At 40.2% G+C, this 26690-nt stretch overlaps 1 protein-coding gene across 1 annotated transcript; it reads left to right on the forward strand.

Annotated features, from left to right (window-relative positions):
- Positions 1 to 1737: 1737 nt before the first annotated feature.
- On the forward strand, positions 1738 to 23893 carry TSPAN3 (tetraspanin 3). Its single transcript, XM_032700024.1, has 7 exons — positions 1738 to 1892; positions 12825 to 13016; positions 14089 to 14163; positions 17764 to 17865; positions 18196 to 18348; positions 18621 to 18704; positions 22898 to 23893. The coding sequence occupies exons 1-7, from the start codon at positions 1830 to 1832 to the stop codon at positions 22988 to 22990; spliced, it is 762 nt and encodes a 253-aa protein (XP_032555915.1). The 5' UTR covers positions 1738 to 1829; the 3' UTR covers positions 22991 to 23893.
- The last annotated feature ends 2797 nt before the right edge of the window (positions 23894 to 26690 follow it).

The following is a 26690-nucleotide window of genomic DNA, read 5'->3' on the forward strand; positions in this document are numbered from 1 at the left end:
GTGAAATACATTATGTGACATAGAAGTGAACTATTTTTCTACCTGTGAAAGCAGAGAAAATTAATATAGCAAATCATATCAGACCATTATGTCTGTTAAGATCAACATTGAAATGGCATAACAGCATTGTAGTAAAATCTTTCTATGAGTTTTTAAAGATCATTGATCCTTTTTCTATCAAATTCCTTTTAGAAAGGTTTTTTTCCTGTCAGCCCTTAGTGGCATTTTTTATAGTACCATCTATACACACTTTTAAAAATATCATATGTCACATAATTGTAATGTAAAACACAAACAGCACATTAAGAAGCAGAAATTACAAGACACAATCACACTCTAAAAGCCATAAATTCAATGCAAAACCTCACTAATAGTGCAACTAACTTTGAGCATATCTTCTGGGTATATAGATTAATTTTTAGTGTCAGAAAATGGTCTGATAACACTTGCAAGACTGGGAAGTTTCATCCATGAGCATATAAGGACTTGAAAGCTGAAAAAAGACTTAGTATCTCCATGGTATCCAGGAACTGGTTCTGGATATAACTTCCCAAAATTGTAGGAGGAAAAAGAACTAACTTTGCTACCATGGAAACAGAACAGTGGAATATAACTGATTGTTACTTGTCCACCTTTACAAGACTGATCCCTAAAATGTTAAGGCCCTCAATAACATGGGTAGTTTTGTTTCCACCTGAGAAGTAAATCTGCTAGAAAAAGAAGAAGGACAAGTATTAATCAAGCTCACCAAGCAGGGGAGAGCAGCCTGGGAATGACAGGTATTTCCAGGAAAAGTAGAGGATCAGAGAGGAGAAAAAGAGAAATATCAAGAAGGAAGATACCCTGATGCCAGAAGAGAGAGGGGAGGAAGGGTTTGGTTTGACTAATGAGGCAGCAAACAGGGCCTTTACAATGAAGGGCTGGATCCCGGCCGTGCTAAAATGAATTTTACGGATATAAAGGGCAGCAAATCCCGGATTGGTGTTACCTCCAGAGCACACCTGCAGTCTCAGCAAAAGCACAGCTGCTGGAAACCACGCATGTCTTGTAATTTCTTAACTTGCTATTTCTTTGCTCTTCACCGGCAAATACCACTCTCTTTGGATGTGTCCAAATGTCCTAACAATTGCCAGCGCTTGCACTTCCCTCACGGTTTGTCGGGTTGTGCAACACTAGTGATGGTCTTTTACTTCACTGGAAGCATTCCTTCCTCCCGCTGGACAAACATCGGGATTGTAAAACGCGGGATGTTCTCCCCCTTGAACACCTGCTCTCCCTGCTGGTGCTCGGCTCCTGCCCCCAGCACTGCCACAGCCCCTCAGCCCACCCCGGGCACCGAGCCCCGCCACCAAACCACTCCTCAGGCGGCAATCGGGCGGGTTTTCACTTCTCCCATGATCCGAACGTCTCCTGAGGACGCTGTTACTGGCTGTGCAGTGCAGCTATTTGCGGGAGCATGCTGATGTTTAGAGCGCTCTGGTACCTGTCTTAACGACTGTGCGATGTTCGGAAAATTATCGCTTCGTCGTGCTGAACGAGAAGTAGAGATGTGTTTGTTAAAAGTCTGAGGACGGGGAGGGCGGGCACAGCTGACCCACCAGGATAAGCCGTCACACAGGCGATCGAGCCACGGCCCCTCATGAGGGCGGGACCCTTTTAGGGGTGGTTCGCCATCTTAGACGCCTCCACCCCCTCCCGCCACGTGACGCGGGCGGCCGCCATCTTAGGCTGCCCGCGCGCCGGGCGGTCACGTGCGGCGGCGCTGAGGGGGCGGCGGGGCCGGGCCGGGCTGAGCGGCCGCGGGGCTGAGCGGCGGCGGAGCCTTCACCATGGGGCAGTGCGGCATCACCTCCTCCAAAACCGTCCTGGTCTTCCTCAATCTCATCTTCTGGGTGAGTCCGCCGCCGGCTCGCGAGGGCCGGGGGCTTCGGGGTTCCGGGTCGTAGCCCGGCGCTGAGGGCGCTGCGGGCCGCGCTCAGCAGCCGGGAGCCCCCCCTCCGCCCCACACGGGCTCGGTTTGTGTTTAAACTCTCTAACAGGCGTCCTGAGCCCCTTCGCCCGGGTTTCAGCTGTGGGCACAGTCCCTTCCCTCCCAGCCCCCCTCCAAGTCCCAGGGTGGATGGAGCTGCCTCAGTAGCCTGGCAGGGAAGGTTTAACGGGCATTAGGGATCTTGAGGTAGAGACTCTTGTGTAAGTGAGCACAGCTGCGTTATTGAGCGTCTCCGGTCTCTGGCAGTTTAATTTCTGTAGCGCTTTTATGGCCATCTCGGGTCTGGCCCTCCACTTAAAGCCCATTCCAAAGACTTAGCGGTAAGTATAGGGCACCGTTTCCTTCCTGGTATTTGCAACGTAAAGTTAGGACGTGTGTGTATGTGTATTTATATATATACATATATACACATACATACATGTTTTACGTATTCCACTAGCCACAGTAGCACTGTAGTATTTCTGCATCGCTGAAACCTCCCACAGCCACAGTCATGCTGACAGTAAGACAAAAGCTTACAAAAGTGGAACAGTAGGTTGCTGTAAATGACCTTTCTCAGGATGGATGTACAGGCTGTAACTTGGCATGGTGTTCACTGTAATAATTGGCCTGTCGGAATTCCTTTTGTGCGTTTTGGTACTGCATTTCTCATCCTCTAATCCCAGCTCCAGGAACAGAATATCCGTTGTCCCAGCTGCTCAAGGATTTCTTATGTGAAAAAGTAATAGCGGGTAACAAGATATTTGAACATAGAAGTGTAGCTCTAGACAGCTACATCGTTTAATATTGGAAGCTATATGAAATCTTAAAAGTGTTACAGATGAATGTTCTTGTCTGAGTTTTTACAAAGGAATGCCTCTCACGGGTGCCTGGAAATGAATCATCGTCAGGGAAAATGAATATCTCTGCATTCTCACCGGCATTTGTCCGCCCAGCTGTTCAGGGACGGGAGCAGTGAATGTGAGGCATATCTGGCATTAAGTGGTGCAGAATAGGAGTCTGTAATTTTGGCTGAGGTGTGTAGGCTCCGTTCTTTATCTTTGAAGTGTGAAGTAGTGACATCAGCCTCTTAGTGCAGTCGCTTGGTTGGAATCTGCTTTGTTGGGTGTGGCTTTTTGTTACATGCATCGTTGCAAATGGCATTTAAAAAGGTCTTTAATAGCTCCTACGTCATACTGAAAGTTTTGACTGGACGCAATTTTTTTTGAGTTGCATTCTTGATGGCACCTTGAAGGAGATTTTTCTTTAGTTGCTGATATAAATTAAGCTCTGTTGTGAGTAAATGGGCACAAATTCTGTATGCAGTTTCTTCCCCACTCCAAAAGCTTAGTGATAGTTTTTGTGTTTTATTTATTAGAAAGGTACTGCTCGTTATTTGCTGCATTTAGTAATTTAATTGCATGTTGGAGTTTGCAATTATTCAGCTTAAACAGTGGTGGGATTAAAGTTATTTTGTGTAACGCTAAATCTAGTGCTTTACAATTTTTGATGACTTTTCTTTTGAGACAAACTTGGCTTAATCTAAAGTGGACAGATTGTGTTTAGATAAGATGTACTTTCATGTCAAATTAAAATGTCATCAATCTCGTATTCTGTAAACCACCCCCAGCCTAAGAAGTCAACTTGTGCTGATAGCTTTTTGGCAGATAAGTGACTGGGTTGCCTGTGCTGGAACAACCTCACAGCTCATCAGCTGCATGTAGAATGAGGCAGACTTTCTAAAAGTGAGAGTGAGAAAATCAGTGGTTTTCCTTTCTTTAGCAAGTTACAAAAATTTCCTCAAAATAGGAAATCTACCTACTTTCATCAAAAGCAGTAAAACTTCATTATTAAATGGCAAAAGAGAAGGAATTCCAGCTCTTGATCGAGCACGTGTCATTTGTTGACTGAGCTGTTTATGTTAACATTTGGTGCCCACCTAGTTGATGCTTCTGTGCTGTTACAGAAATCTTTTGCTTGTCATTCATGTGTAGTTTCAGTTTTCATCATTAGATCACCCAGATTTCCCCTGAGACTTGACAATGGACAAATGCTTATAATGGGTCAAGTAACTGTGAAATCTCCTTTAAATGCTTTTGTAAATTTGCCATGTCTCTCTAAGGTGTCGTATTATGGATTCTCATCATCTTCATGGTCGTCTGTAGGAATAGCAAGTTGTTCCTACATAGTTTGCTATCAGAGGTTCTGCAAGAGTAATAATTCACTGATCACAGTGAATTATAACTTCCCCCACCCAGTGGGTCTTATATTTGCGGGAGGATGGGAATGTTCAGAGAACTTTTGATTTTTGTCTTACAACTGTGACCTGTTCAGAACATTGTCACTGCTGCTGAAGAAAACGCAGAGGTGTGTTTGTTATACTCTGTAGTCTAGGTTCTAACTTCTTTTTTACAGATTTCTTTCAAGCCATCTGAAGAAGGCAGATCAGACCTTGCTGACAGGTCGCAACCACACATTCACCATCTACAGCTACTACTTTCAATTCCACAAGTTCATCTCCTTTTGAAGAGTCTTTTGCTATGTGTTAAATTTTCTAGCTGACACTACATAAAAGTCACCTCATTCATGGTTTTGTGAAAACTTCTTTCATACCTTGAGAAATTCTTAGATTAAGTGTACTTTCCTACATGTTAATAATTCCTACAGGATGATTTTATTTTATTTTTTTAAAGCAAATGGGCTGTGGAAGCTGTCTTCTTGTCACAGCTGGGCAGGTGCTAGTTTATCATAGAAATCTGGATGGGCTTTATGCACCTTTACAGGTTTTTGGTGTGGTACTTTGGACAGTTTAGCAGAGTTGTATTTGCAGGGATGTCAAGCACCCACTGCATCTTCTGTAGGTGCCCATATTGCCTTAGAACTACACTTCTGTAAGAAAACAGTATCCTGACAGTCAGCAAGAGTAGCAGAATATAGATCTTGCATGGAACATTATTTGAATTTGGGGTACTTTGTCAAAGAGTGCTTAAGCTCCAAAGTATTTTACCAAGAAATGCATTGATAAGAAGCATCAGTTAAAACTTGCCTTTCTTAGACAGTCCAGAGGAATACAGATCAGATTAATATGTTTCTTAGTGGTTTGTTTCTGTGAGTTAATTTTGTAGTAGATAGGATAAATGACAGAGGAAAAGCAACCCTTCAGTTGACCTTTGTCTTGCCTGAAGTTTGCACAAGATCTCTCTGGTCAGCTGGTTATTTTCATTTAGGGGATGTCAAGTCCTTTCCTTTAAGGAAGGGTACTGCATAGGAAGCAATTGTGATGTGAAGGACAATACAACTTAGAAATAAAGTCATGAAACTTCTAGTACATATATCCTCATAATCAGCAATACTTTTGATATCCTGATGAAATGGGTAATTACAATAAAGTATTTGAGAGTAGCGTGTTTTTCAAAAAAACTTCTGTTAAGTTACAAGTCTGCGTCATTTCGAAAGAGGAAGGAATAAATTTACCTGGAACAAATATTTAAAAACTGCTGTCAAATGTGTTTATTTTGTGCACTCTTTATTTAAGGCTTCAGGGTGTGACTTGCATAATTCAGTTGAAAGCACTTTGAAGAAATGAGAGGAAGACAAAAATGCTAAGGAAATGTTTTCAGTCTTAGTTTAGGATATAGCGTAGCAGATAAAATATTCAGAGTTCCATGTAGTCTTGCTTCAGAAAAGGGACTTTGCCTCTTTTATATTCCCAGAGAATCTATGTGCTTTGACAGCCTGCCCTGCTAAAACAGTGCCTCATATCCTGTGCTTGCTCTGAGGTTTAGAACTTCACTTCCGTGTCCTCCTCCTTGAGAAGAGGAACGAACTCTGCTTCTGCAGTACTTCCAACTCAGTAGTTGTTTAGACTGTTTAGGTTGTTCTTGCAATTACTCAACTGACTTGAAATAATTACTTTTCAGTTGACTAAGCTGTTATTAAACATTCTCTGATATGGCTGTTTAGAGATCTCAAGGCTTCAGTTGTGTACAGCAAGAATCGCTTCTACAAATCTGTGCTCACTTTACAACTTGGGTATTCTCACCCCAGTTCAGTAACCAGAGTTTTGGAAATGGTGTAGTATTATCTTAGAGGAATCTGTGCTCTCTCTAAGAGGAGCTGGAGCTATCAGTGTGTATGTAGTGTGGTTTGGTTCTGCTACAAAAGAAGAGAGAAAAGGCAGCAATGGGAAAATTCATTGGAATTTAGTAGGAGAAAGGAAAAGTAGAGCTCACTTTTCTCTTATGTGTAGCAATAAGCCCTATAATTTCTCTGGTTTACTGTGAGCTTGAGAATAGTTTCTGATCTGGACTTTAAAAGCAAACTTCTCGTGAGTGTTTTGGTGATCAAAGACTATAATTGACAGATGAACCCAAAGGCTACTTGTCAGGGATTACTTGCCTGAAGCCTTTTTTGTGGTGAAGGATGGTCATTTCTGGATGTCATAGTTCAATGGTTTGTGCTTCTGCTGCTATGGTAGTGACGTGGGTGTATCTGCAGGATTGTGTAACGGTTTGGAATCCTGGGCATTAAAAAAAATTACATTTTTTTATTAAAAAATTGGAATTTAAAAGTCCTCAAATGTTATGCCCTCTGAGAGATTTTTCTTACAGTGTTCGGACATGAATTTTCAGGTAGCAAACATGTGCTGGTTTTTAGTAATAAATACTTCAGTTTGCTTTGAAGTAACATAGTATCATTTATGTTTCTCGACAGGATGAGTTTCAGGTCTTTGCTTGGGACTTTTCAGAATTTTTGGCATCTTGTCTGGAGCTTAAAGGTAGAGCTAAAACCTAACAAAAACAAGTTGCAAAGCTAAATGTGATACCTTTGGGTAGTCCATGGAATCTGTAGTATCACTTTACCTGTGAACTTTGTGGCACAGAGTGCTGAGCATTGTTCTTGTGCAGAGCGAGGATCCTGGAAACAGCAGAGCACCAGCTCAAGTTACAGCCCTGACTAAATAGTGTACAAGAATGGCTATATTGTTAACATCTAGTTAAGAAACAGTAAAATACTATCTGCAGGTGCACTGCATCTTGCAGTTAGTGACAGTTAAAGTATATAATGCCAAATGCAGAAGCAGCCTGGCTCAGCCTTTTACTTTGCCCTAAAAAACCATTGAATTTGAGGTGGGCCTGGCATTACAGAATTGAGTGTGGCTGCTATAGACAGAGCAGTCCAGCTTACTTGAGTTTCACATGGCTTTGTTTTATAAACCTTTAAGATAGTTTTAACTGTGTTAGGAAGTTGAATGGAATTGCTAATTTTCTCCTCCCAGAGGATTTTGTAGGACAGTTATAGCTCAGTGTTCCAGTTATATTATTATTGATGAGAACAAACAGAAGAGTGTCAGGAAACCACTGGGTTCGAGGCTGGATGTGCATCAATTTTAGCAGCAGAGAAAATGTCAAGTAGCAGTGTGGATTTGTTTGGGAGAGGAGTGGAGAGAGAGAGACCTTCTTGTCAGCACTTCACTACTGTATAAGAGAAATAAACAGCAGAGAGATCCCGTGGGACCTTTGAGGTTAGACCTGGGGAGAGAGATTTTTGAAGGTCAGAAGGCTAAAAGGAAAACTTAAAGAAGGTATGAGGGAAAACTCACTCTCTATCAGACAGCAGCCAGGCTGTGAGTACTCTATTGTTAGAACCAAAAATGTCAGAGAAATACAGTGGAAGTCAAATAATGGAGAAGTATGGGGGGGGGGGAAAGACCCCCAGTTGTTACTGTACTGTTCTCAGAAGCCCAGGAACTGAGTGGCAAACCACAATGGGTAGGAAATGTTCAGGAACTGGTATGCATGGATAAAAGTAACTGCTACAAAGAATGAAACTGATATCACTGAGTCCCTCAGAAATCTCTCCTGGAGTGTGTGTGTGCTTTATTTAAAACAAAAACGTGTTACAAAGGCAGTGAGAACAAAGATATGCTTAAGGTAAACACTTAAGGAAAGGGAAGATGGTCCTGGGGTGGGATCCAGGCAGAAAAGCTGACTATATGTTAGTGTAGAAGGCTTTTTTCTTACTTTTTCCCTCTGTTCTTTTTATCAAAGATGATGTAGATGGTCAATCATAATATGACATGGGTTTATTTAACAATCTCATGCTTAAAAGAGAGGGAATTAGCAATAATTGGGTTTAGAGTGGTGTCTTTGTTACTGCCAACATTTGCCAGTCAGCACTGGTAAATTAGCAGAAGTAAGAATTTATAAGTAGGTGTACTTACCAAAAATGTGAAATATTCCTCTTGCCTAATTGACTGTCAGGTGTGTTTTCTCCTAAGATACAATACTTTGCTGCTACCTTCCTTTTCTTGTTCAGAGAGTGTGTATTTTTCTTAAAACAGGGAATAAAATGTAGATTCTAAAGGGACAAATACTATTCTTGGGCCTAGTTAATTAAAAGAGTACCAAAAATGAATTCAAAATCGCTTTGTTATGGGTTCTGTTGTGGTCCCAAAGTGAAGAAAATTCCATAGCAAGGTGAAGAGTAAAAGTAACATGAAGGACAAGGTTTTGTAAACCTACAAAGTCTTTGGACAAGTCGTCATCAGATCTCTTCAGGAGCAAAATGAGTAGGGTAGTGTAAGGAAGCACTGGTTTGTAAATGAAACTGTGGTGGCCATGGCTGATAAATAAATGATCAACAGAACAAGTACTTTAAATATCTTACTTAGTCATCCTCTTAGGTAGCCACAATTTTGGCTTTCAAACTGCTGCAGGTGTGAGCATTACTGAAAACGTGGAAACAGTTCCTGGTGTGTGTTTGCAGCCTACTTGGAAAACAAGCAAACAAGCAGGAAAACCCTGTGACTGTTTCAAGGTGCCCCGAGACTGTGCAGCCTTGTACACCTCAGGGCATGTGAGAGGTGAAAGCTGACTTAGTGCCATAGGCAGGAGTTTAAGAGGCTGTATTTTACCAGCCCAAAGATGGGAGAAGGTTTACTCAAAGAACATCAAATTATATGTATTTTTTCATATATATATATATATATATATATGTATGCTTTCCTATAATGTATTGAATGATAATTTATCATTGTGTCATTAGATCTTCCAGTTTTCCCTCCAGTTCTTTGTGTAATTGCTCAGCTTTAAATAACTCCTTAGAGATCCCTGCCAAAGCAATAATAGCAACCTTTTTCTGATCTGTGAGAGGTCTGTGTTTCTTTAAAACTTGCCTCTGATGAAAAGGATGTCAAATTGTTCAAGCCTTTCGCAACAAACTGTCTTCATTGACTGTACTTTTATATGAGTGTTTTTAAAGGTTAATTCATCATAAAATAGGAGTATCCCACTCCAGGTTCAGAACTGCAAGTTAGATGCAAACAACTGTAAAAGGATGTGTGAATGCTGAATAACCAGTCATCTCCCTGGAGCTTGCATGTGACCTGGCACGGGTTCAGGAACTGCTGCCATCTCTATTCAGAGCTTTGAGCAGATTAAGTTAGAGAATTCCTCCTTCAAACCCTGTTTATCGAACACTTATTTGAATTGTGTGCAGTTCATATATTTGGCTTCCATTTAATGATAGGAAATACATGATTGTAAACATGGCAGCTTTTTATTCAAATATCTGTGACTTGATCAGGTTTGGACTTTGAGGATTTACCATTTACTCTGCAGGGTAATTAACACTGGGATTTGGGTTATTTTGATTTATTTTTAAGTTATCCTTGTGTCGTATCTATACTTGTGATACAGATCTGAGTTTCCCTAGATGATTCCTTGAGATGTGGATCTTTTAAGTACATGGTACTGTTTTGAGGGTCTGTTTTTGTTCAGGTTTTGGGGGGGAGGGGGTTGGGTGGTTGATTTTTCCTTTAGAAAGCACGTATTTAACTTTATTCTTGGTTTGCAATAGGTAATAAATGTGCATTTAACTGGTGCACTGGTCAGTGTAGACTGCATACTTCATATGGGTGAAACTGGCTCTTTGTCTCGTCTGTTGCCATAGTGTTTGTGCATTACTTACATGAACATACCCCATGGTGCTGTGTGCTGAGTAGCTGAAACTACTGAGCTGTGAAGAGGGAGGAGAGGCCCTCAGGCTGCTCTGGTCCCACGGACTGAACACCTGTGAGCAGGTAGCACAGAAAGTGTGCTCGTCCTTCTGGCTTAGTGTCACCCAAAGTGAGTCCTGTTACACACTCCTAAGGCTACTCAGTGATGCAGAGCAGAAGGTAGTAAGTAAAGATCATCAGAAGATGAGCAAAAAGGATTGCTTCAAAAGCACTTTTCTCATCCCAAAATATACATTATCCGGTGGTTGTGATGTGAAAGGAGAAGGGAGGGCGTCTGAAACTTGTTTACATGTAAACTAGGTGGGTAGTGGTGCTGTTTTCATTGTTCTGTGAAAGACTATTGTACCTGTTCAGAAAAGGTGTAAACTGTGATACCTGGGGAAGGAGTTTTAATCTTCAGAGCTCTTAAACCTTGTGCAAGCTCCAGCAGGCACCTTTGCTCTCAAGACTTCCTGCCCCTGCAGATGATTTGTTGAAGAAGTAGCAGTAATTTGTAAGGGTATGGTCACTTCATCAAATAGAAGCTGTGTCTGTTCCAGGAACACCAGTTGCTCCACACTGTTCAGAAGCTCAGTGCTGTCAGGGATGACTTAGTTGTTACAGCACCATATGTGGAAGGGATTTAATGAAGTCTTCAAACCCAGCTGCTTTTAATCTGAGCAGTCTAAAGACTGGAACAGCAAAGTTTTTTAATATGCATATGCTTCTTCAAGTAAGGAAGGAAAGCTAACACCTGTAGACTTTTTTTTTTTTTTAAAAGGTTAAACTTTTTTTTTTTCTAATACATTCTTCAAATTTATGAACCAGATTTTTCTTAGAAAAGGAGGAAGCCACTTAAATTACACACAAGAGAAGGACAAAGGAGTTCACAAATGGTTCTGATTTCAGCTTTGTGGTATATATTCTGTGCCAGCCACAGCTGTGGGTTTTTATCTGCCACCTTGCAATATACCATATTTCTAACAAGCATTTTAGTTCTTAGAAATAGGAGATTACATCACTCTCCTGCCATTCACACGCTCCATTGCTAGGCAACAGTTAATGTAATTCCATTGTTCAGTGACACTACTTGGAAGCTTTGCTTTGTGTACAGAAAGTGTGTGTCTGCATTTTGCCATGTTGTACCTAATATGGCAGGATTTGTACAGCTGGATTAGCATTTCAACATCTTTTGTGCAAAGGGGTGATTTTTGTAACAGCTTGTTCACTCGTGTCTGGAGAAGATGTCTTGCTGTTGGTCTTTGTTACTGAATTTTCGGTTTCACTCCCCTTGTATCTACATAGCACCTTTTATTGGATGAACCTGAGCCTCCTGGATGCCTTTGAGACTCCTGCAGAGCACACAATTACCTCTGCAGAAAGAGAGGCAGAGAGGTGAAATGTATTGCTCAAATTGATGCAAAACTGATGATACCCTTGAGCTGGCTCTTAATATCTTTTTCTTTCACATAGTGTTTCTGTAACAAAGTGCTGCAGGGAATATTCCATACATAAAGTCATATTGTGGTAGTGGTTATGCAGCATTGTTTTCTAGGAGGGAGTTGCAGTAACATTGCTGTACTTTTGCTCTGTGGTGGCAAACAGGCCTGAGATACCAGGTACCTTATGGCCAGTCTGGTTCTGTGCCACACTGAATGGGCTTCCCAGGGAGCATTGGGAAGACTTTGGACAAAGACTTGACCACCCTGGTCTGAATTCATCATTGACCCTGCTATAAGCAGGAAATTGGACTAAATGATCTCCTGAGGTCCCTCCTGGACTGAATTATTAATTCATTCCTTGATTCTACACTAACATGATCCAGCCTTGTAGTATTACAGCTACTGGAATGAGGTGTAGGTGTGTCTGTCTGCCCTCCTCTCCCACTGCAGGGCTGGGGTAGTTACAAGGCCACTGAGTGGGAAAGGTGGCTGGAGGAGCTTGCAGTGTTCTCCCTCAGATCAGAGCTCAAGTGTGTAACACTCCAGTTGAGTGAACTCTTGGATCCAGATAGGGATCAGATTGAAATGGGAATACTGTCCTTTACAGAAAAGTGAAATTCCCCTCATCAGAGCTCAATCCTTGCATCTTCTGAGTGGATTGTTTTAGCTTAGGCTTGTATTGGGACACTAGAAAAGCGTGTCATGAAATAGTTAAATTACATTGCCCGTCATTTCAGATCAATGTTCATTCTGCAGCCAGTGTGAGGACAGTTACAAAAGACATTTGTAAAGCAAAAATTGATAAGGCCCTTTTATTTTGAAATAAATGTGTGTTTGTTTGCTCCTCAGGCAACAGTTGTCTGTCCTTCACTAGGTTGGCTCAGTTTAAAGGTAATGAAGGTATTGATGTGTTGGGATCCTTGTAACTGTAAGGGAGGTGAGGTCAGAGCAGATTGATGCAAGAGCTTTGTCTCAGTGTTTTAAATCTGTATAGTTGCAGGTACATCCTACAGGACTTGCAGTAACTTGAAGTTGATTTTTTTTGTTTAATAAGGACCTTTTGTACAACAATCCTTCTAAGAACATCCGTTTTACAAGCTTGTGGTACATGTTTCTAGGTATTTGGTTCTGTCTCAATAATTGATGTTTTATATTTGTTCCTGCCTGCTTTGTTGATTAGAATCAGGTTTTCCAGTGCTGCAAACACTTCAGAAATGCTGTTTCTAGCAGTTCATCTTTCCCTAGCAGAGGTTAAAGTTTCCAGTGTGTATATCTGTTCTGTTCTAACAGTAGACCATAGATAGTAACAGGCAGAATTTCTGAGGAAGACCACTTTGTGCTGTTCAATAAAACAGTTGTTCCCTTGCTGAAGGAAGGGTTTGGTGTTGAAGGACTGACATGTTTTGTGTTGCAGGCAGCAGCAGGCATCCTGTGCTACGTGGGAGCCTATGTGTTCATCACATATGATGACTATGATCACTTCTTTGAAGATGTCTATACACTAATCCCAGCAGTTATTATCATAGCTGTGGGAACACTGCTTTTTATTATTGGACTTATTGGGTGCTGTGCTACAATTAGAGAAAGTCGCTGCGGGCTTGCTACGGTAAGTTGCAGAGTTCTTATATAGTGTTTACCTGATGTATATTTGGCTACTTTCCCTTTTTAACAAACTTCTAAAATATTATTGAGAAAGTTTTTTCTAATCTTATTTTATGGCCTTAAATGTTTTCCCCTTATATTTTGTTCGGAACATCTTGTTTCGATTTTCTGTTCCAAATAAAGGTGTTAAGTTAGGCAGTTCTAGCAGCAGAAGGCTTCTCAGTTTTACCTTTTTTAGAACTGTGGTAATGTCATTAAAAAATGTAAAACCATATGACTAAGTCACAACAGTTTTTAAATATCACTTTTATCTGTTGTAGTTGAAAAGCTGAAATTGGAGAGAGAAAGAGAGAGAGAGAGAGAGAGAAAGATGGTCCAGGAGCCTTCTTGTTTTAAGTGTCTTGTATCAAGGTTAACTGAGGGTTGTCACAGAGCCTAATTGTTTTCTTTACGGCTTAATTTGGACACTTTCTTTGCAGTATTTTATGTAGAGTGTTCCCAAGCATTTTAACTGTAATTTCAGCTTGAAAACTAGGTAGGAAAGAAGATAGGCCAGTATTTAAACTGTCCCCACAGAGTTTTTGGGGAGTTCCTTTGTCAAGTGCTCTGTAGACTTCTTTAACACTTTATTTTACACGTGTTCTTAAATATAGCAAGACAAGTGCATAGCTTGCTGTCTTTGCCAGTTGTTACAGAGCTTAATCTGAAGAAACATTCCCTTAGTCCATCTACCACTCTTAGTAACAGCCTGGGTAGCTCCTTTGTGACATTCCTGTTTATCTAATAAAGAAGATTGAAGAAAACACTTGATTAAAGCATTCCAGTGTGGTATTTTTGGTACTAATGACAGCACTTGCCCAACTGGGCAGCTTCTTATAACTTGGTGAAGTTATGAACACTAAAGCTTCTTGAGCAAATTCTGGGCTCATTTGGTCAACTTAAGTTCCTGCTTTAAATGATCTGTTTAATCAAAACCTTACCTGAAAAATTACTTTAAATAGAGAAATCTATGTGGAGACTTTAGAAAGTAAATGAATAAAACTATTTGCACAAACACTCTTGATTGTCTTTTACAGTTTGTGATCATCTTGCTCTTGGTTTTTATCACTGAAGTTGTGGTGGTGGTTCTTGGATACATTTACAGAGCAAAGGTAATAACTTCTCGGTTTCAGTAAATGTTTTGTTGTGAGATGTGACCAAAATACAGAGTGCAGTCTTTACACTGTGTTTGATTCTGTAGAACTGTTAATGAGTATTTGTTAGGGGAATAAACCCAAACCTCTAAGTGGGTTAATTTGTGATATCAATATCTTAAAATTTGTAGGCAAAAAGTAGCTGGAGGAAATCATTGAGTTGAACAGTAGAGGGGGGAGTAATTGGTACCTTTACATTTTCCAGATGGTCTTCTAATGTATTTATGCTTTGACTTTGTGAATGATTTGGGTACACAATATTTGAACATAGGGCATATTGTTTTAATATGCAATAACTTAATGTTGTCCTGTGTTTTGGAGTGCAAAGTAACACTACATAATAACGAAACAGATTGAATGTGTTAATGTGTACTTTCTAGCTTTATACAGGTCATGGACAGGGGTTATAGCTAAATAAATTGTGACTTCTTTCACTGTTTGTTTAATGGAATTAAGAAACAGGACCAGAAAAATAAAATTAAATGTTTCTACCAGCATAATATATGGCAGAAATATATTACATGGTATTAGAGATAACACAGTGTAGCTTGAGGAAGTTTCTGAGTTGCACAGTTTACTGGCTTTTGATATGTCCATATCTTAAATTTTTTTAAAAAATTCCCAGAGAAAGCATTTTAGCTGTGACACACAGTATGTGAGCAGTGCAGGACACTCAGTGCTATCTTAATAGCAAACTGAACTACAGGACCATTTACCTTTCTTTGGCCTTTCATGCCCATATAAACAGCACAGGTCTTACTTGTTCAGCATTCTCCTTGCTTTCTCCTGCTGCCCTGGGAGAAATGGTGAGACAGAAATTAAGGAAAAGTCTGGTGCTTTTGCTTGGCTTACAGGGGAGGCTGCCTTGAGTGAGCAGCCAACAACACGACCTTGAAGTGCAGACTGTAAATATGCTGCATAACAGGATAAGTTGTTTCAGCAGGAAGTGCTCTGTGGGCAATGCTTAAATTCAGAATATTTTTTTTCTCAAGGTCTTCATTTGATTTCTGGTATCTTGGCAGTGAACTGAGATGGTCTTTTGGGATTCTGAAATTTGTAGTGGAAATAGTCCTTAGGAAGCAACTGAGGAAAGCACTGCAATTCCAGGGGAATGGGGAGCATGTTGATTTGAATGGTTTCCTTCTGTGTCAGTCCTTAGAGGCAATACTGTATTCCAGTGTAGCTGTGCAGGAATTACTGTGGATCTGGTTGGGACTCAGCTGTGCTCATCTTATTTTCCTCTGTGCTCCCATCTCAGAGTGACTTACTCCTTTTCAGTTGGCAGCATTCACAGCAGATAAAAGCAGAGGCATGGCTCTCCCTTGCCTAGCCCATAATTACACATTGAAAATTGGATTGGTCCCAGCTCTGTGTTCCTGTTTCCTCTTTTTTTTGTGTCCTGCCACCATACAGTTTTCACTGCAGTAGGTAATGCAGGGCCAGAGCTTGGAAGGAGAGGGAAGGTAATCTTCTCTTTGGTGGCACTGTGATCTTGTGTTAAGATGTTTGTGGGAGTCAGTATTTGAAAACTGAATCCTTCATCTTTTGAAAGGACAGATGGGTTTTGTTAGTAAAAATGGCAGTTTTCTAGTATCCTGCAGTACTTAGCATCTTAAACTATTGTTTCAAGTGCAGTAGGAGTGTCAGAAATAAATTTATTACTGGTGAACTGGCAGGGGAAATTTTTTGCCAGGATAACTAAAGCAGCTCTGTGCTTTGCTAATTTTGCTCTCTTGTTTCTGCCATGGCATGTGTACATCTGTGGGAGTTCTGTTTCATTTTTTTTAAAGGTACCTGAATCACGTTAGAAATACGTTGTGTTAACTCTACAACCTTCCAAAGGAAAGGCAAGATCCAAGTCAAGGCAGTTGTTCATGAAAACTGTGGAGCATAATGTCTCGAAGTGGCATTGTGCCCTTTTAAGTTAAGATACAGTTAATGATCTTAGAATCAGGTCATTTTCCGGGGTGCCTCTGTAACCCTGTGTGTGCTGATCCAGTTCAGACCCACGTGAAGCACGCCCAGGTCATGCTGAGATGGACTGGCCTGCTGCAGTCTGTTACACTGGTCCTAACCTGCAAAAGGAAGGCTTTTTGTAAGTGGCAGTAGGGATTAAAGTGGCTGTCCCTGTTGAGGACCTGCTGGCTTTTTTCCTCTGGGTGGATTGATTTGCTCTCTTCATTTTTCATAAAACCTACCAGTTAGCTGGAGATAGTGCTTTCTGTTTGCACTGTATGGAATTTGCATGGATTTCAGGCATAATGTTGCCATAATTGAACCATAAGCCAAATGATACACAAGGAAACACTGAAATAAAAGATTTAAAAACCTATATGACAAATTGAATAGCTGTTTTGTTACGAATCAGAGTTGTAAATCACATTAGTTAAATCATCAAACAGGTGATTTTAAGCTGATCTGAAACAAGTTGCCTGTGCAGGCTAAATTGACTTTTATGCATACCTATCTTGATACAGATTTGCTTGTTAAGACAGGCAGCATTCTTGGGGAGGGGGTGGTGGTGGAATGCACTTTGTGCTATTGCTGCAGAAAATTCTTCCATTAAAGCATTTAAACGTGTTGACAGGACCTTCCTACTGCAGCTTGCAAATCTGAAGAATATGCAGGCTTAGTGCTCAGTCCTAAAATTACATCCCTTGCACATAATTTCTGTTGAATGTGGTAGAAAAAAATCGATTCAGAGCTAATGTTAATATTGCACAAAGGTTTGTCTACACTAAAATTTCTGTGCATTTAAATAATAGTTTACAGTGAACATATTACTTAAAAAGTTCTAGTAAGGTGGGGTTTTTTTCCAAACTATAAAAACCCTTTTGTAGGGACAGGAGATGGTTCTTGGGTGGCATCCATTTCTAACACATGTACTTGACAGCATCTCTAGCAATTTGATGATCTGCAGCAGTTTTAAGAGCTATCCCAGTAACTGTTGCTATGAACCATGTACTGCCTCTGGGGTTCCTCAGGAAGTGTGGGGACACTGGGACTGAACAGAGAGCTTGGTCCCTGTAGGGTCAGCCAAAAGGCATCATCCTTGAGAATTTACCTGTGCTTCAGCCAGAATGGGAAGAGCAGCTAGTATGACTTAAAACCTTGTCATCCCAATATCCTTGTTGGTCCCAAGGGGAATGTGTTAGTCTGGATGGTTATACCAGTTTTGGTTTGGAACTTTGAAGGAAGAGTAGAAAGATGAGTGCATGCTTTGCTCTTAGGGAGAGCCCTTAACTTCGTGGGATGTCTGCCACAGTGTCATAGGAAAAGCATGTTCCTTTCTGAGAGACACTGCAAAGCTACTTTGCCTAAAATCTTATGGAAGGTACCTGCTTGGATTTTATTTCTCCCTTAGCTGCAAGATAGGAGCATCTTTGCAAAAGTCAAGTTAGAATTTTAGGGAGCTGTACCGCTGCAGGATGCTGATTTCAGGTGATGGGGAGTTACCTTGGTTTCCTGAAATGCTGTAATGAGAAGTGAAATAACTTTACATAACCTGTACTACTTCCATTGGTGAGCTAATGCAGATGCTTTCCTGCCACTTCCCAGGTGGAGGATGAAGTGGATCACAGCATTCAGAAAGTGTACAATGGATACAATGGGACAAACCCCGATGCAGCCAGTCGGGCCATTGACTATGTACAGAGGCAGGTGAGGTGGCCAGTCCTTTCTGTCCTTAGGACACAGATGCTCTGTTGCTCTGCTACTTGTGTACGTGGTCTTCCTCCATTCTGACAAATCTAGGAAATAGCTGAATGGACAATAAAGAGATTAACTTGCTTGAAATTAATGTAATTATTGCACTGTTGATGGGGAGATACGTTTGTGTGTAATAAGCTATCTGTCATTCTGCGTTTGAATTCAAATATTTAGTACTTAAGTATTTTTCAGCTGTGGAATATAATCTTAATATACTTGTCCTCTTGCTATTGCCATTGGAATTGCTGTCATGTTGTCTCTTTACCTGTCTGATTTTTCCAGCTGCGCTGCTGTGGGATCCATAACTACTCAGACTGGGAGAATACTGTCTGGTTCAAACAAACTAAAAATAACAGTGTGCCCCTCAGCTGTTGCAAAGCAGCCCTCAGCAATTGCACTGGCAGCTTGACCCACCCAATGGACCTTTATTCGGAGGTGAGGCAGCCAAAGCATGAACCTACACAGCCACAGAGCCACGTGCATTTCCTGACAGTCATTTACTGTTCTTTTTGGGAACATCCAATCTTGGGTGTATTTGCTTTAACAGAAAATAGATGTGGTTTCTCCTTTTTTTCATTTGTGATGCGTTAATTATTTTTTTTTTAGTGTTTGGATTATCTTTTTGCCCTGTTTGATGCTTTTGGGGTTTTTGGTGTGTGCCTAAATATGATTGACAGATTGATAAATAAGAAGCCTCCTTGTTTCAGGGGTGTGAGGCTCTGGTTGTAAAGAAGCTTCAAGAGATCATGATGTACGTCATCTGGGCAGCACTAGCATTTGCTGCTATTCAGGTAAGAGAATGTTCCTGATTTGTTAATTTCTTTCAAATTAAATTCTAAACTGCTCTACAGGTGTGTATTTAAGAGGTATTACATTTTAACACAGAACTTCCCAGCCCATGCATGGTCTCAGAACTGCTGCTATGTGGATGTGTGTTCTGTTAAGAGTTGAAGAGAGCTGAACAGTCAGTGTTACATACAGTAACCTACTATAATGTAAATGGCACACTATTTCTTGAAAACTAATTATCTGGGTATTTAAGTATCATGAATGTCCTCTGATGGCATTTAACACTTGAAGAATTTGCATAATATTTGAGTTTCAACTTTTAAACCAGGTAGCTCATACTTCATGCCATTTTAGAGGTCCATCAGCTTAGCTGTTCTTCATGGCATACAAATAATGTCAGGACCAGCCAGGAGATACCCCAAGGATTTGATGGTGTACTCTGTTCTGGTGCAGCTGAGCTTTGCATTGTGTCTCAAAGATTTCTTGGTTTCTGGACCTAAGCAAAGAGGTTCTAAACTGAAGACCTTTATTACAGTTACCCTGGTCATAAAAAAGTAACCGGGGAAATAGATTAATGTATATATTAGTATTTATTAATTGTAAAAGAAAATGAACTAGAACTGTCTTTTAAACACATTTGTAAAGTTGGAATTTTAAATGCTCATCAGTCTGGCAGACTCAGTACGCTAATGACATTTAGTTTCAGACTGTGCCAGTGTTGTGGTCTGTGGGCAGTGTTGTACAGACACTGAACCCCAGGAGACTCGAGAGCTAATTTCAAAGTTACTTTTGCACCCCTAATAGTGTTTGAATTTAAACAACACTGTACCTGTTGAGTCTGAAAATTCAGGTACTTCTGTTTTCAAAAGCTTTTGAGGTGGACTATATGTCTGAAGGTAAACAATCTTTTGCAAACAGTCTTGTGAAAATATGGTTACACTTATATTTCAGTGCTACAGGAATATACTCGTAGGTAACACTGTATAAAGTAATGTTGAACTGTTCAGACCCAGAGTACTTCAGCTGTGAAACTTCAGATTTGGTGAGATCTGTGCTCAGTCTCCTGAAGGGAAAGTATTTTTTTAATTGCCATTCTTAAAACTTTAAAGCAGTATTTGGTCTGCTTGAACAGTGAAATATATTTATGTAGCATAAATGAATGTATTTATCACAACCATGGCTACTGTGACAGATTTTTTTTTTTGTGTAATGGTTGTTATGAGACTGAGTGAGCTGCATCCCAAGAGGAGGCATTCTTCCTAATTTTGGAGTTTGCAGGTTGATAAACAGATCTGCCTCAAAGTGCAGCACATTTTATAATCCTCTCTGGGATTGGGCCAGAATTTCTGACACATACTTGCAGTGGCAGTGTGGCTGCTTGCATCCTGTTCAAACTGTTCCATTATTTATTTCCTGGAACTTGAGACATAACTTCTGACATCCTTGTCTTTGTAAAACAGAATTTAAATATGTCCTTAGCCTGGTTCTCAGCAAAATGGTCTGTGTGCTAACTGCAAGAATGGGAACTTCAGCACGTGCCCTGTAAACTTAGAAGAACAATTACATTTTTCTTACCTCTTGGTGAATTTTCCTACCTTTCCTGTACTTGCTGCACAGAGTCCCCATGTTTCATGTTATGCAATAAGGCTGCCCAAAGTTCTCTACCTCTCCCAGCCTACAGTCAGAAGACTGAGAAGAGTATTTTTGCAAGGCTTAGAATTTGCAGGAAAACTTAGTCTTTTCAGCATAGAATTAATTTTTGGTATGTTCATGTTTCTGTAACCATGGGGTTCCTCCAGTGTGCAGTAAGTCCCAGCCACAGTGACAGCACAGAACTGTTCATAAATAGGAGGCAAACTGAAGGGAACAAAGATACAGCTTTTGTAGCTGGTGATCATTTACAAATGACATATGTATATACAGCCAGTGAACTTTTTTGTACAAAATTGGTTTGATGAAAGATTGAGCATACTGCTAGCAAGCAAATTAAAAAAAAATAATAAAAAAGCAAACTGAACAAACCTTCTGAATGTGAGAGATGTCTAAACTTTGAGAAAAGTATGTATGGATCCTCCTTCAACATGGACTTCTAAAATATTTTTGTTCAGAATATTAAATAGCAACCAAAGAGAAACAAAATCAAATGCCTTAAAAAGGGGGTTTAGAGGCGTTGGCATGTTTTTTAATGACATAATAAATAATTTCTGTAGTAGAAGCTGAAATATGGGAGTTACTTCTGTGTTTACAGTGAATTCTAGGAATATGCTCAGAAGCCTAAAGGATAGAAATTGTTTAAATAGTAACTCAGAAGTTAATTGAATGAGGTTTTATTGTAGTACCTGATTGTTACAGATTCTGCACACCTGTATAAATTGAATCTCTTGAGTGGGTCATTGAACAGGGTTATCTATGTGCAAGTAACTGTAAATGTGATGGAACTACTTTTATTCAGTCAGTGTACAAGGCAAAAGACTAAAGGAGGGGTTTCTCTGTAGCCCACTCTTTCATTTTGACCTTGTTTTGAACAGCAAAAAAGAGGAAGTTTTTGTGCTTGCAGGCTATGAGCCTACTTGAGAGTTCTGTAGCCACTGGCAACCACAATAAACTCTCCATTTAACAAGTCTAACTTAAGTGGTTTGTAATTGTGGATATTCCCTCCTCGTTTAGAGGAGCTGTGTCCATGAAGAGTTGTTCTCATGTAACTTGTTTTCTCTGACTCTGACATGAATATAACAACCTGAGCACCCTGCTCTAGTTGTAGTCCCTGCTCATTGCAGGAGGGTTTGACTAGATGGCCTTTAAAGGTCTGTCCCAACCAAACCATTCCAGGATTCTGTGATATCTGGGAATTCGTATGTGGAGAGAAACCACCTGGCTGAAGAAGGATCCTGTTTTAATAAGTTGCAGTGCCATACTCTAGGTTACTCTCCATAAACCTGAGCTGGTTTCTGCTATAGATCCCAAGCAGATAATGCACTCCAGACAGAGTATTGATCTTTACAGCTTGTTCCTTTTCAGGAAATTAAAAGCTTATACTGGAATTTCATCATACCTCTTCCTAATCACTGCTTATTTAGATTTAGGATTTTTAAAACATTGTCTCCAGTCTTTCAGCAGACTGAAGTACTATGTTGTGTGTGCCATCACTTAGTTTTAAAACTTGTTATACCTGTGATGCTTTTGCATCAACCTGTCTTAAAAAAAGTGAGTAATTCTCTTTTTGTCCCAGTTCTATTATTACTGGGCTGTTGTTGTATCATTGAGGAAGATTTACACTCACCCAGCTCATTCTTGCTTGCTTTCTGTCCAAGGGGTTTTTTGGGGTTTATTTCTGGGGTGGTTTCATTTTTTTTGAAGAAACCATCACCTTCTGGGTGATGCTTTATGATCCAGGGCTATGACAGGAGCCTCTTGAAGTATTTGCATCTGTGAATAAACGTAATAAACTTCTATGCATGTGACCAAATCAATACAATCTCTTACTTTACCAGAAGCTATTGCTAATTACTGTAGGCCACAGAACACAACACTATACCTGGTATTTTTTTAGTAGCTACCTTTAGTAGCCTTTCTCTACCTTCAATAACCATGGAACTTCTTTAAAATATCATGCCCTATATCCCTGATTATTCTAGTGATTTAAGTCTTGTAAAGGGTAATCATACCCTGAATTCCTGACAAACACAAGCACAGTTGTTGGTACTGTGAATTTTACCATGTCTAAAAGTGAATTACTCACACTGGATTTTAAGCTTTCTAGTATGTCATTTTAACAGAGATTGAGCATTTGAAAGAGGTTTCCTAAAACTCTGTAAAGCTTTGTTCTTTCTCATCATGGCAGTTAGAGGCTGATACATTGGAATTTCACTTGGATTTTTCATTCCAGATACAGTATCTAAAAATCTGTACCTGTCATAAAATTCAGAATTTCTTCCATTTGAACTACTGAGGCAGAATACAAGTGGCTGACCAAAAAAGTTCTCTTAAAGGTGTCCAGGATGATCTCGGAAGAAAACAGGGCTGGAGTTTGCGGCCCTTGCCTTTTGCAGCAGGAACCAAAAAACCATTTGTTGCCATTTGCCATTTCCCTTGGGGACAACTCCAGTTTTAGCAAGCATGCTGGCAATGTCTGTGCTGAGGTTGTCTCTTGAAGTGGTGCCTTTGTTCTCAAGCCTGTTCTGTTTTTTCTCCGTAGCTTCTGGGCATGTTGTGTGCCTGTGTAGTTCTATGTAGGAGGAGTCGGGATCCTGCCTACGAGCTTCTCATCACTGGCGGAACCTACGCCTAGAAGAGCATTCAGAGGTGCAGTTCAATCTGACCCCACTCCTGTGGAAGGGGACTGGGCCAGCTCTACTTCCATAGCTTTCTTGCCCCACGCTTAGTCCAAGCACACCTTTCAGAGCCGAGGGCAGCGGTACCGTGCACTGGTGACGGGCAAAACAACTCAGCTTTACACAGACCCCTATAATTACCTGTGACTTTCACTGTTTTAGCCAGCTATTCATGTATCTCAATGTTTTAGTATACTAGTAAACTTTCTAATTTCAGAGCCATTTGCGAGTTCAGTGTAATTTGGTTGCTATGAAAGTCAAAGGATGTGTGCCTACTTTGGTGGATTACCTCTAAGCATTAACTGGCTGATTCTTGCATATAGAGAGAGGATGTCTTAAACCTTCACTACATGGAACTTTTTTTGGCCAAAGTTGTACAAAGGAAGCCAGCTGTATTTAATTTGAGAAGAAAAAAATATTTTAATCTTGCCCCTCACCAGTGTCACTTTTAGGAGAAAAAAAAATTAAAAAAAAAGGAAAACTCTTAAGTGAAGTCCAGTACACTTTATATATAAAAGAAATCTTAAAAAAAAAAAAAAAAAAAAAAAAAAGGACTAACCGATTTTAGGATTATGTTACTGCAGTTTTGACCTTCGGAGATCCAGTCTTTCAAACATTAGTAGTTTAAAATACAAGCTGGCTTTTCAGGAGTATAATGTATGCACTACTGTTCTATAATGAAATATTTCATTTTTCTATGAAGAGCGGTTTTATGTGTTGAGTGAACCTGTTAGACTGTAGACCTTAAATTGGTTTGGAAACGATGTAGCCGTGTAGAGTAGAAAAATAGTATGTGAAAGTGATCTCAACTGTAAATAGTAAACCTGATTAAATAAATCTCTGTATATCCTCCCTATAAACATGTCTTGTGTTCCTTTTAAGATTCCGGTGTATTTGGTCAAATGAAGCCCTGGTGTGCTAAACACACAAGCTTTAGTGTGAAAACACCAGTTTTAAGTGGCTTCACTTCATAGATGGTATTTACGGGTTGGTGGAAGCTTGACTGTGTAATATTTGTTCATTTTATTTGAAACAATACTAGAGAAACAAGGCATAACAAACTTGGTTGAACTTGATGGAAAGTTAACGTCTTGTGCATACAATTAAGGAAGAATCTGTTGCCTCTCAACAGCAGGTAATGAATAGCCTTTACTATAACTGCTGTATGCTAATTGTGTTTTAATGTGTCTTACATTATTCAGATGCTTAGTCACTGCTCTGTTTGCTGTGGCTGCAGAAGCCAGGAATGTTGAGAATTTCCAGCAGTTGCTTATGTGCTTTCTCATGCAAAGCAGACATGCTCAGCTAAACTGATATCAACATAATATTCTCAAATACCTAAAGAACATCTCCCAGGAGAAGATGATTCTAATATGCACAGTCTGTTTTTTAGGCCAGTATATCTTGTGGGGGATTTAAGTTTCTCAGAACTGTTACACTGCTATAGAAGTGTACTTGTCGAATTCTGTACTAACTTCTAGAGGTGGGTTTCAAATGATGTGCCCTTGGGTTTTAGATTTTCATTCTTTGTTCAGTATGTGGCTTAATAACCTGAATGGCCTCCTGACTGTGGCATCGAATTTCCTGGGTGCAGTAGCAAGCCTGCCAACAGAATCTACTCTCGGAAGTGTTGATGAATTTGATTATCTTCATGTTTTACTGCATATTGTAAATGTGGAATTAATAAGATTGAGAAGACCCTGGCTTGTAAAAGTCAGAAAGAGAGGTGTTTAAAACAGACCTGTGTTGCACAAAATAAAGCTGAGGATGCTTCAAAAAGTAGTCAGCTCTTAGAAGCTACAAAGCAGAAAGAAGCTCTGCAGTCAAGAGCCTGCACAAAGCCCTTTGGAGTGAGGGTAGTTAGGGAGAGGTACAGTACTTGTTCATCTTACTGGAAGACGTGGATTTGAAATAGAGATGACTTGACAGTCTAGCACCAAGTACTCGATGTAAATCAGGGGAGTCTCTGCTTCCTCCTAAAAATGCAGAGAATTCATGCTGGACTGTGGAAACTTTTTCTGAATCTACTAAAATATTTTACATCATTTTGGCATAAAACTCAATCTTAACAAAGCCCAACTGAACTTTTAACTGTTATGAGTTAGTTTTTTGTAGGAACCAGTGACTTTGCATTGCACAGTTTGTCAGTAGGTCTTCAACGTGCAGATAAAGTTATGGTGGTGTGTTGTTTGGATTTTTTAAAATACAAAACCAAACTCATCCCCCCCAAGAAAAGCCAGCTGAACACACACTTGCAAGGGTCTAATACACCACGTTTTCTATGACTCCCTGAAGCTGGGAACAAGTCATGTAGATCCACCTTCCAGTGCCGACCGGCCTGGTTGCTCAGTAGTGCTCTGTTTGCAGTGGAGGCTCTGTCCAAGCCATCTGTTAATTTGACTTGCTCAGTATCCCTGGCCTGCACTTCAGTTCTTTACCTTTCTCACTGCCCCTTCCCCCGTCCTTCCTACCTAGTTTACAGTCCTGAAACTTCAGTTTGAACACCGTTCTCCTTAATACTTTAAACGTGAATTCTTATTTCTCTGCCAACTTTAGCATCACTGATTAATGGCCTTTTTTCTTCTTCAGGCATAGAATCCACATATATTTACTATTTTAATGTCATCATTCTAGCAAAGGGAATACTACATTTCTTCCTTTCTTTGTGGAAATCTTGCATATATTTGAAAATTAATTTTTTTCTATGACTGTCAAAAGAAAAAAATCATGTGTTTAAATTATAGCAAGTGAAATACAGTTGATTCATCAGGAAGTACTTATTTTTCCTTTACTAAAAAAATGAATAAACTTTGGATTGCATTAGACAGTGTTGATGTGGCTGTAATTTAACCTTTCTAATACATTCATATCTCCCAGTGTATTTTAGGGGACATGGGGTGACTTCGTTTCGTTGTAGCTCTTTTTTTTTTTTTGGTGATTCCTGTGTCTGATATTTTACATTCCTGTTTGAATTTCTTCTTGGCTCTCTTGCAGCTGAAGAGGCTGAGAGGGCTCAGTGCAGACTGCACACGGAATTATTCAGAGACTAATTGAATACGTGTCTGCTGTTTGGAGCACACAAGCAGGTAGCTTGCCTGCAGCAGGAAGTCTTACCTGACCCAGAGGGTTTTAATACATGGGATTGGAATTACCTTAAGGGTTCTTTTTAATTGAGTTTGTTTTTCTTGCTGCTATTAGAATCACTTAAGTTCATTGCAGTGCAAGTGCTGTGCTTTACTGCCTTTCAGCAGCCTAATATGAGGCTCATGAGAATTGCAGAATCTCATTCAGACTCTAGGTCTGGTAAGGCATGATTAGGTGTGTTTGTTTTACTAAACGGGGAGGGGGGGCATGGTCTAACAAGCTCAGTTTTCTGGGGATTCTTCAGTACTCGGAGTTTCAGAGAAGATTTGAGATAAGTACTTGTCCTAACAGTGTTAGTGATAGCCTTCCCAGTACAGAGTTAGGGGATCTTGTCACTCACTTCATCTTGGGCCCGAGATAAATCCCACTGGAATGCAATGGAAGTCACCAAACTGTCTTGGTTTTCCCGTGTGCTGCATCCTGTAACACAAGCACACACCCCACACACACGTGGGTCACAGCAGTGTTCAGCAGACTGACACCTGAGCCTTTGAATTGCTTCTTTCAGCTTTT

Source organism: Chiroxiphia lanceolata, chromosome 12, assembly GCF_009829145.1.
Source record: "Chiroxiphia lanceolata isolate bChiLan1 chromosome 12, bChiLan1.pri, whole genome shotgun sequence".
NCBI classification, from domain to species: Eukaryota; Metazoa; Chordata; class Aves; order Passeriformes; family Pipridae; genus Chiroxiphia; species Chiroxiphia lanceolata.